At 40.4% G+C, this 11,140-nt stretch overlaps 2 protein-coding genes across 3 annotated transcripts in view; one reads left to right on the top strand and one right to left on the bottom strand.

Moving 5' to 3' along the window:
• LOC124131543 (KH homology domain-containing protein 4-like) overlaps positions 1–4,268 on the bottom strand; it is a 30,394-nt gene extending 26,126 nt beyond the window's left edge. Inside the window, exons 1-2 of the mRNA XM_046494855.2 lie at positions 4,122–4,268; positions 1,840–1,972 (exon numbers count right to left, since the gene is read on the bottom strand). Coding sequence (XP_046350811.1) covers positions 1,840–1,965 — 126 coding nt within the window. The 5' untranslated portion in view covers positions 1,966–1,972; positions 4,122–4,268. The remainder of the gene's footprint in view (positions 1–1,839; positions 1,973–4,121) is intronic.
• Positions 4,269–4,373: 105 nt separating this feature from the next.
• On the top strand, positions 4,374–6,581 carry LOC124131544 (lysine-rich nucleolar protein 1-like). Of its 2 annotated transcripts, XM_046494859.2 has the most exons (3): positions 4,374–4,392; positions 4,621–4,713; positions 5,346–6,581. In XM_046494859.2, the coding sequence occupies exon 3, from the start codon at positions 5,360–5,362 to the stop codon at positions 6,545–6,547; it is 1,188 nt and encodes a 395-aa protein (XP_046350815.2). In that variant the 5' UTR covers positions 4,374–4,392; positions 4,621–4,713; positions 5,346–5,359; the 3' UTR covers positions 6,548–6,581. The 2 variants fall into 2 exon arrangements, with proteins under 2 accessions (XP_046350815.2, XP_046350814.2); XM_046494858.2 differs by lacking the exon at positions 4,374–4,392 and having other exon boundaries at positions 4,584–4,713.
• The last annotated feature ends 4,559 nt before the right edge of the window (positions 6,582–11,140 follow it).

Below are 11,140 nucleotides of genomic sequence, written 5' to 3' on the forward strand. Positions count from 1 at the left end.
ATAAAGCAACTAAGGATACATGATCATACATTTTACACTGTGGGAGATGGAACAAACTGTCTGTTTACAAAGGGGCATAACTCTTGTTGCCCTTCTTGCATACCAGTAATAATATAGTAACCTCATAATAACAATCAAAACATGCACAAAGCAAAGTCAGAATAACATAAAAACTGTTAAACTGTACATAGTAGCAAGACGACTGAAAACAGGGCCAAATTAACCAAGGACAAATTACCTAGTCTGTAACATGTATGCCACAACACACAACAAAGTGTATGTAAATACGTGAAAAATGTCCAAGAGGTATGATGCATGTACACCAAATGAAAACACCAGCAAAGACCCGAGAGCATTTAGAATGAAGCATGTTTACATATAGGGGGAACAAACGTGCTACAAACAAAGGCAAGTGAAACGGAACATATACATGTATGTGTGTAAGAATTAGGGCTGGATATCGATGTAGATCATAGAGATCGATAATACTAATAGCCAACTAAATAACAATTAATTATCGATATATATGGGAGAACTAACTGTAAGCATGGTAAGCAAATAAGTAAGAAAGTCCCGAAAGAAATCAACATATTTCATGCCACTGGAGAGCAGTGATACATTCGTACATGGATTACTTTGTGGACATTTGAGACATAACGAAAATAGCTGCTTTCTGTCTTCGACAATTGACATTATTGACAACATGGACAACAAGTCTGTTTCAGTAAATCTAAACTTTATTTCATCACAATATTTTATGGAAGTTATTATTGATGACAACAATTCCATATCAATAATCGTTGATATTTCTTCCCATCGCCGATCATTCTGATTATTGATCTTTTTAGCCAGCCCTAGAAAGAATACCCAAGTAAATAAACAAACCAATCTGTCCTGAAAAAAAAGTAATATTTGATAACCCCAACAAAAACAGAGGATCACTGACAATCTTTTCTCGTTGGCGAAAACAAGAAGAGTGACATTTATGTTGACTGTGTGCGTTGAGGGCAGGATTTGTTCCGGTGAGCAGTTTCAACCAATTCTAGTCATGTTTTTTTTAAGGAAACAAAAGGGAAATCAATATGTAATGCAGGATTAAGTAAAAATCAGAATCATCAAACTTTCTGTTTCTGACAACAACAAAAACATTCTGTTTCTGGCAATAACTACAACCTAAATGTTAATGAGAGCCAGTGAAGTTAATAACAGGAAAAAATAAATAATTGTTTCTGGTAAACACACTGTTGGTAGGGAGTTTTTGGTAGGTAGAGAATTGTTTTTTCAAAATGAAATTGTAGACAAAAAAAAGACAACTTAGGACAGTTTTGTTGTTTCTGTAATGTGAGTGAGTGATCATAGGATTTTACGTTTAAGTCCAACATGTCAGTGCTACAAGACACAGTTATCTTACTTTTTTACAAGAAAGATTTGTTTGTTTGTTGTTGAACACTGCACTCAGCAATATTCCAGCCATATGATGGCGGTCTGTAAATAATCATGTCTGGACCAGACAATCCAGTGACTGACATCATGATCATTGATATATGCTGTTGGGATACGATGACATGCCTCAACCAAGTCATCGAGTCTGACCACCCGATCCCATCAGTCACCTCTTTCGACAAGCAAAGTTGCCTTTTACGACAAGCATGGGTTGCTGGAGACTTTTTTTCTCCGTAACCTGGATCTTCAAAAAGAAAGACACAACAGGTATTCCTAATTTTCAGTGATCATTAGATTTACAACTTTAGTAAGATCCTGTTAAACATGTCATTCCATAATTCTGGTGGGAAAGTCACAGAATTCTTTCTTTTGCTGTTGTTGGCCATGTTGACTTACCTTTCTGTTTGACTGACTCTGGTTGACCTGTGAGGGCCTCAGTTTTCCTTTGGCAATCAACATGGCGTTAACTTTGGCTGCAGCCTCTGCTGCTGCTTCTAAACTACTCCTGTTTTCATCATACATGGCTTGGCTGCAAGCAAAGTGCATCATCATCATCATCAAATTAGAATCATATATGTATATATTGTTGCTTGACAATGTTTTCAAGAATCAGTACCTTATCATACTTTATACATATCATCTCAAGATACTCAGATTAGTTGCTGCAGGCATAAATGATAGTCAAGGTTTTTAGGCTTTCAATTCAATGTGTACCATGTATACTTTGAAAAATTAATAACATGATTTAGTTCCTCTGAATTAATTTTTTCGTAAGGCAATTCTTTGAAGTTGACAGATGACAAAGAAGACACAAATTATGAATAACAATTTATTTAACCATGTTAACATGTCTATTGTACTATTAGTATTATAACAACATTTTGGTACAGATCCTTATATGCCATATACTATATAGTAGTGAATAACATGGAAATTATGTGAACTATAAAAGGAAATCCTATATATCCTTAAGAAGAGATAGGCACTTGGACGACTTTATGGCATGAAAACAATCTGATTTTACTTCCCCCATTGCAGACACTGTGTGCCAAAAAAGATATAACACTGATTCAAGGGCTGTAACTGTGTATGCACAAAATCTAAAAACATGTAGCAAGGCATGTAACTCTTTTACATAACTTATCGCACCAATTTTCAACTCAGTCTTGACAAGTATCTCTTAGATAAACATGCAAACTTTCATTCATGTCATTTTAGTAGTTTCTGAGAAAACGTGTCCCCATTTCACAAGGTACGCATTAATTTGAAAAGCATGGAGCAAGGGACATAAATCTGTACTCATTTGAGATCATGACCAGCAACATCAGTGTGGAAAATTTCATTTCTCCAACATAAATAGTATTTGACAAAATTTGTCCTCATTGAGAAGCAGACAGACAGATGGACAGATGAACTCCATTCCTATATCCCCCGCCCCACATTATGGCAGGGGATAATAAGTCTTACATATTGCCTTGGTAATGCAAGAAATATCCTGAAGAACAAACATGGCAAAGATACCAGTTCAGCACTTGCATGATATGTATTACATACAAAGTTTCTTGAAAAAATATTCAACAGTTTATGAGTTATGCTCAAGAAATGAAACGAAGGGTAGACAGGTTCCATTTTTATATTCCCTGTCAATCATTGAGAATTATTACACAATTCATTCTACATAAACAGTTCTATTACTTACAACAGTGAAGACCTTTTCTCCCCCTTTTTAACCTAAAGTCATGACTTATTCAGTCCAAAATTCAGGGAAGATTATTGAGACTTGGCTAAAACCATTACATCTTATCAGAACACAGGGTTGGTTGGTTTGTTGTTTTACGCCGCACTCAGCAATATTCCAGCTATATGACGGCGGTCTGTATAAATAATCGAGTCTGGACCAGACAATCCAGTGATTGATATGAGCATCGATCCACGCAATTGGGATCAATGACATGCATCAACCAAGTCAGCGAGCCTGACCACCCGATCCTGTTAGTCGCCTTTTACAACATAGTGGCTTTTTACAGCAAGCATGGCCAAAACACAGGGACAAAGATCCCATTTCATCCCTTTTTGACGGTGCAGGAACAGCCACTACCAGACAACTGAACTGATGGGCTAGGCCTATAAGTTTTGTCACAAAACCATCTTTTTACAGTCACAAAACTACACCTGTCTGCAATGAGCTTTTGACTCGAGATGAAATTTCAAACGTCCTTGTGCAACATGAATATAACTGCCAGTTTACCTAATTTTCAAGATAGAGTAATGTTCATGTCGTTTAAAATTCGTTAAACCGAGAATTACGACTGGACAGTGTGTATAAGACGTTAAAACACAGTTCGAGATTGCAAGGTTAACCTAAAGTTTATCTCCCTTTTCTGTGTTCCAGTTGAACCCTTTTAACAAAATTCTACAAAAGACGGAATATAACATAAGATCCAAATTTCGAAACTTTAAAATACAATCATAATGCAAATTCAAAACGCGTGCATCTAAACGGCAATAAGAAATATTGACACATTAGGCCCAATCTTCATCAACGCCATTTTATATTTATTTGGTTTCCGGCCGCAGGTTGCAGGACGTGGAAGTTCATACTAAACATACTAATATAAGGCATTCTTCAAAGACAAATAGAGAGTCACTAGCTGTTGCGAAGGTGCAAAATGGCTTACCACAATAACTTCAAAATGTCTCACGCGAGTAATGCACAAAGTGCATTAAAAAATATTGGTTGAACAATACTTAGCGTGCCATCCTAGGCCGCCATTTGTTATCAATCTACATACGCCGTGACATCATCTATGACGTCAGAATATTTTCGAGGAATTCCCCCTGCGCTCGGCATGTCTCGTATCAGCTGATTACAGAAACAGAAATATTCGTTCAGTGAAAAACCATATGTTTTAATACCCCACCGAGCTCTTATGCAGAAGATAATGTAAAGTAGGTGTAGATATCGCGTGCACCTGCCACTCTAGCCTAATATTTTCAAATGGAAGCAGATACGATATTGTCTTTTGTACAAACCTTCAAGAAAAAAACTTTGCGTGCTGCTTTCAGATGAGCAAACCTTTATAAAGTACAAGAGTAACAAGAAAACCATTCTTCGCTTTTCAAACCACTGGAACCAAAGAACATGTTGTATACAGATGTATTTCTCATCCCAAACAGGGCCCCTTGATGTTTCACCGCTAGGCGGCGTCCTAACCTTTGGGATTTCCCTCAGTCTTCAACACGTGGTTTCAAGAAGAAAACAGTGTTTTGGTAAAATTACTGCCATTCATGTAAAGCACAGGACTATGTAACTAACATTCTATAGAAACAAACTCACATAGGAGGCCTCGTTTGCGAGTTTGTTAATATGGAATTTTAGTAACATGTTTCTAAAAAACTAAAGGAACTAATTAAAATGATTCAAACGTGGTTGTAACCAACAACACGTATCTCAACCCACAGGACCATGTAACGAATAATAATAACAAACAAACTCGCATACGGGCTCGTCTACGATTGTTTTTGTGAATTTTTCTATTAGTATTAGTTACATGGTCCTGTGCTCTGCCGGACAAAAATAGGCACAAAACTATTTAATTTCTCATAAACCACCTGTAAATCAATAACCTAATTTTGAAAAATGATTAAAAATAATTCATCTTTCGTTTTATGATATCCAGATCAGATGTACCAGAGACCGTATATCAGTATATGGTCTCAGGTACATCTGATCTAGATATCATAAAACGAAAGATTAATTATTATTCATCATTTCTATATCGGTATATGGTCTCTGCATATACGTTTTAGACGAACAAACATTATTATGATTATGAAATGTATCACATGATGAAAATATTTTTGTTTGTATTCAAATGTGAATGTTTTCTATTCTTATTTAGGTAAGAGCTTCAATATGGGTGACACTGTTATATCAAAGAAATCAAAGAAGAAAAGGAAAAATTCAGACCTTGACATTGAAGTGGCACATCATGACCCAAAGAATACTGCTGAAAAAACAAGAAAGAAAAAGAAGAAGGAATTAAGTGACAGTGGTATTGCTCTTGAAACAGAACACGATAGTGGCAACACAAAGGAAACACTTAAGAAAAAGTGTAAGAAGAAAAGAAAACACGAACCAGAGTTGGACGACAAGGAGGGCAGTGACAGTGTATCAAGCGGTGAAATCAAAGCAAAAAAGAGGAAAAGTAAAAAGAGTAAAAGAAAGGAAGTCCATGAAAGTGAAGACAGTGATCAGCTTGAATTAGCAGTCCCACCAAAGAAGAAAAAGAAAAGGAAAAAACAAAGAGAAAAAGATGTTGTCACAGAGAGACAAGCTGAAATTACACATTTGTCCAAAGAAAAATGTGAAAAAAGAGACAAAAGTGTGAAAGGTGACCATTTGGAAAGTGATGAAGGAACAGTGAATGAAGAAAATACAAGTAAGAAGAAAAAGAAGAAAAAAAAGCAGAAGCAAGAGGATAATGAGGAAACACCTGTAGAAGATTCTAAATGTGAAGATATTCACGCTAAGAAGAAAAAGAAGAAAAAGAAACACAACCAAGATGCACTGGAGGAAAACAATGATCATCACGACAGTATTGAGAAGATTTCAAACAAGAAAAACAGAAAACAACACAATAGTTTACCAACTGATCATACTAGTAAGGAGAAACCAAATTCATACAACAGTCAGCCTTTTGACTATGGCAGTGAGGACAAGTCGGGGGGTGATATCTCCAACAACACTTCAGGCCCATACCTTGGGCAGTGGGGTACAGCATCGCTTGGTAACAACGAAAGACAACAAAAGTTCGCTCGACTACTGGGGGGCTTTAAGAAAGGTGGAAATCTTGGACAGAACAAGCCAGGATTATTTGGGAAGTTAGGGACCAAAAGTAGTTCTTCGAATTCTGCTTTAAATCGTGCAGAAGAAGATATACTAAACAAGAACCTTGAAAGTGACTTTGAGAAAGCACTGGCTTTTAGGCTTTCTAAAGAGAAATCTTCTGGGCTTGGTTTTGCTCCGCCTCCTGAGGAAGGCAAGAAGTTTTATATAGACAAGACAAGCTCTAAGTCAATTAAATTTGATGATTCTGATTAATTGTAATTAATTAATAAATTAACATCTTCTGTAATCGATTTGTGAAGTGTTGTGTGTGGTGTCAATGATCTGTGAAAATTGTTTTCACTATCAATGACATTTCAATTCCAGAATGGAAACCACATTGTAGAAAGTTATATTGTTATTAGGTACAGTCGAACCACGCTTATCCGGACAGTTAGGTTTTCTTAAGTATTGTCCAGATACATGAATTTCAGGATATCCGAATCCCATGTCAACTGACCAGAGTTACCTCCCCTGCCCAAATGCTACAGAGGCAAAGAACCCACTCTAATATTTACTACGTCAAACACGTATGAGAACACCCACTATTTAGTATATACTTCAGTAAAAGTAATGTTTGCTGTACAGTAATGCAATGATATGATGTCTGGTGGTGCATGTGGAACATGACAGGTGAGGTAAGCATATGTGCAGTTGGAACCCTGGAGGAACCCATGGGCGGATACAGAGCGGGGGTGCGCACCCCCCCTTCTTATTTCGAAAAAAATCTTTATTTCTGTATAAATTACCACCAAAGACAATAAATAGATCTTAATTGTGCACCCCCCCCCTTTTCAAAAAAGCTGTATCCGCCCATGGAACCCATATTGGTTGTGTTTTGGAGACAGTCAAAATGACAGAAAACATGTGGAAATATCAAATGCAAACATGTCCATCGGCACACGATGGTGTCTGCCACCCAAACAAAACCATCCACATGCTACATGATTCCTGTGCAGCCACTGCACACAGGTTTAAAAGCTGAGGCAGCAGACATTTGTCAATGTCCAGTTTTTGAGACATCATGTTGCGAAGACCCCTAAGTGCTGTGCATCGTGGATGGGAGATTGCATGGCTTAGAGATGGTGTAGCCATTAGAGAGGTCGCAAGACGCCTTCAGAGGTCAGCATCTGTGATTCATCGTCTAGGGAAACATTTTCAAGCAACAGCAAGAGTACAGGACCGACCACATTTAGACAGACCACATTTAGACAGACCCACATCAGGGTCAAGGGCTGATGAACGTTACATCGTTGTGACGGCCTTACGTCAGAGATTCCCTGCTGCTAATGCACTTCAGCTGCAACTGAGCCACACACACATGTGAATGTCTGTGCATAGACAATTCGAAGCCGTCTCCAAGCTGTTGGTATCCGTAGCACTAGCAGACATCCTGCTGTTGCCCCCTTCTTCCATGTCACAGAGCAGCCAGTCTTGCATGGTGTCATGTCCATCAGCATTGGAATCGTCAGGACTGCTCACAGGTATTGCTTTCGGAGTCTTGGTTCAGTTTGCAATATCTGGATGGCCATGTCCTGTGTGTTCAGAAGGCAAGGTGAACATTTCCATGATGACATTCTGTGAATGAGACATGTTTGGTGGAGGGTCAGTAATGGTGTGTGTGTGTGTGTGTGTGTGTGGAGCATCAGTTTGCAATACAGGACCCCCCTCGATCATGTTCATGGCAATCTGATTTGTGTCCAAAACAGGGAAGAGGTTGTTGGACCCCTTGTGATTCTGTCTCTCAATACCATAGGACTGGTGTCATTTTTGTTCAGGATGACAATGCCAGGCCACATAGTGCATGTGTTGTCACTGACTTTCTCACCCAAGGGGGCTTTGAGATAACGCAGTGGCCAGCATATTCCCCTGATCTCGGGCCAATTGAACAAGTTTGGGACATTTTGGGACAACGTATTTCGCGATAACCATCCTCTACCAGCAAATCTGCAACAGCTCGTCGGATTCCTTCATCAGGCAATGCCCCAGGCATCATTAGCCACTTGTCAGGTCAATGAGAGCTTGATGTGCAGTGTGCACCAGGAACCAGGGTGGCCACACCCATTATTGACTCTGTAATGACTTTTCAAAATGACCCCTCATACTTTCGGTTCAACATATGGGTATTATTAGATTTATTTACTGGTGCCTGATCAGAAAGGTTCATCCATTGAATGTCACATGATCAGAAATTACCCAATGTGTCCTGGTTGTCTTTGTAGTCATTGAGATAAGATGGAAATATTGGGTGTTCCCATACTTGTTTGATGTAGTATATGTAATGCTTAACATTATTCAAGTAAAAACCTCGCCAGGAAGGCAAGGCTTCCGGGTATTTGGGGTCTGGATATGCGAAGTTCCACTGTATAGTTTGTGTGACAATTCAATTGGGGGGATTTATATCAGAAATATCAGAGGTTGATACCCGCAGGGATCCTGGGATGGAATAGGTCCAACCTATTCCTGATCTTTGAGGCTTTGTGACCTGGTTGATGTTGTGTCATCACACTCTACAGTATGAATTGTTGCTCATAATATCAATCACTAGTTTGTTTTGACAAGCTACTGGCCATTGTCACATAGCTACACGTCTATGTCAAACTGTCCCAAATTGGAATGAGGAATTTCTAAAATCAGATTTTATTATGTATAATACCAAGGGTATTGTTTTATCTGTGTGAAGGTAATTTGTATTTCACTGATAACACAGGACTGATGATGTCAAACTTTAATACTTAGATCTTACATTATTACATTGTATGCAATGGCTAAATGCAGAACAAGCTGACATTATATAACTGACATACTTTTCAAAGTGAGGTTAACCAAATTCAGTCGCTTGTGAGAAGCTCGGTTCCAGATTTACATGGTGTTTGAGGTGAAATGGGGTTTATCGCTGCGTCCAAGATTACTGCACTTATATGGCGACGTCATTGCACGTGTGTATGTGTGTGTTGCTGCTTGTACTAGTCCGGACTGATGCCGATTTATACTGCTAGCCCACTGAGATACCATACCACAGTTCAACATAAATAGCCAACCATTCCTAGTTTTAGCCCCTGAATTCTGAGCTCCAGACAGGGTAACAACAAGTACCATCTTTTAATGTCTTTTGGTATGACATGGCCGGGAATCAAACCCTGGACCTGGTTGACACTCTACCACTAGACCACAGAGGTGGTCAGATTGGCATGGTTATGGAATATGTACCATGTAACATGCAGCATTGATTAAACTTATTAAAAAACCAGAGTTGATCTGAAGTTGATAGCATAGTGCTGGAAATGTCACATAGCTGTGTTACCCACCTACGGGAGCTGTAGCCATGTTACTCCACTAGGGGAACTGTAGCTGTGTTACTCCACTAGGGGGACTGTAGCCATGTAACTCCACTAGGGGGACTGTAGCTGTGTTAACCCACTAGGGGACCTGTAGCCATGTTACTCCACTAGGGGGACTGTAGCTGTGTTACTCCACTAGGGGACCTGTAGCCATGTTACTCCACTAGGGGGACTGTAGCTGTGTTACTCCACTAGGGGAGCTGTAGCTGTGTTACTCCACTAGGGGAGTTGTAGCTGTGTTACTCCACTAGGGAAACTCTAGCCATCTTACTCTACTGGGGGAACTGTAGCTGTGTTACTCCACTAGGGGAACTCTAGCCATCTTACTCTACTGGGGGAACTGTAGCTGTGTTACTCCACCAGGGGACCTGTAGCCATGTTACTCCACTAGGGGGACTGTAGCTGTGTTACTCCACTAGGGGACCTGTAGCCATGTTACTCCACTAGGGGGACTGTAGTTGTGTTCCTCAGCTTCAGGCTAGCCATGTTACTCAACCAGGGGACCTGTAGCCATGTTACTCAACCAGGGGACCTGTAGCCATGTTACTCCACTAGGGGACCTGTAGCCATGTTACTCCACTAGGGGGACTGTAGCTGTGTTACTCCACTAGGGGAACTGTAACCATGATACTCCACTAGGGGGACTGTAGCTGTGTTACTCCACTAGGGGGACTGTAGCCATGTTACTCCACTAGGGGGACTGTAGCTGTGTTACTCCACTAGGGGACCTGTAGCCATATTACTCCACTAGGGGGACTGTAGCCATGTTACTCCACTAGGGGGACTGTAGCTGTGTCACTCCACTAGGGGACCTGTAGCCATGTTACTCCACTAGGGGGACTGTAGCCATGTTACTCCACTAGGGGACTGTAGCTGTGTTCCTCAGCTTCAGGCTAGCCATGTAACTCAACCAGGGGACCTGTAGCCATGTTACTCCACTAGGGGGACTGTAGCTGTGTTACTCCACTAGGGGACCTGTAGCCATGTTACTCCACTAGGGGGACTGTAGCTGTGTTACTCCACTAGGGGAACTGTAACCATGATACTCCACTAGGGGGAATGTAGCTGTGTTCCTCAGCTTCAGGCTAGCCATGTTACTCCACTAGGGGGACTGTAGCTGTGTTACTCCACTAGGGGACCTGTAGCCATGTTACTCCACTAGGGGGACTGTAGCTGTGTTCCTCAGCTTCAGGCTAGCCATGTTACTCAACCAGGGGACCTGTAGCCATGCTACTCCACTAGGGGGACTGTAGCTGTGTTACTCCACTAGGGGACCTGTAGCCATGTTACTCCACTAGGGGGACTGTAGCCGTGTTACTCCACTAGGGGACCTGTAGCCATGTTACTCCACTAGGGGACCTGTAGCCATGTTACTCCACTAGGGGGACTGTAGCTGTGTTCCTCAGCTTCAGGCTAGCCATGTTACTCAACCAGGGGACCTGTAGCCATGTTACTCCACTAGGAGGAC

The sequence above is a fragment of the Haliotis rufescens genome, unplaced genomic scaffold (genome assembly GCF_023055435.1).
Source record: "Haliotis rufescens isolate VD_foot unplaced genomic scaffold, xgHalRufe1.0.p SCAF_1, whole genome shotgun sequence".
NCBI lineage: Eukaryota > Metazoa > Mollusca > Gastropoda > Lepetellida > Haliotidae > Haliotis > Haliotis rufescens.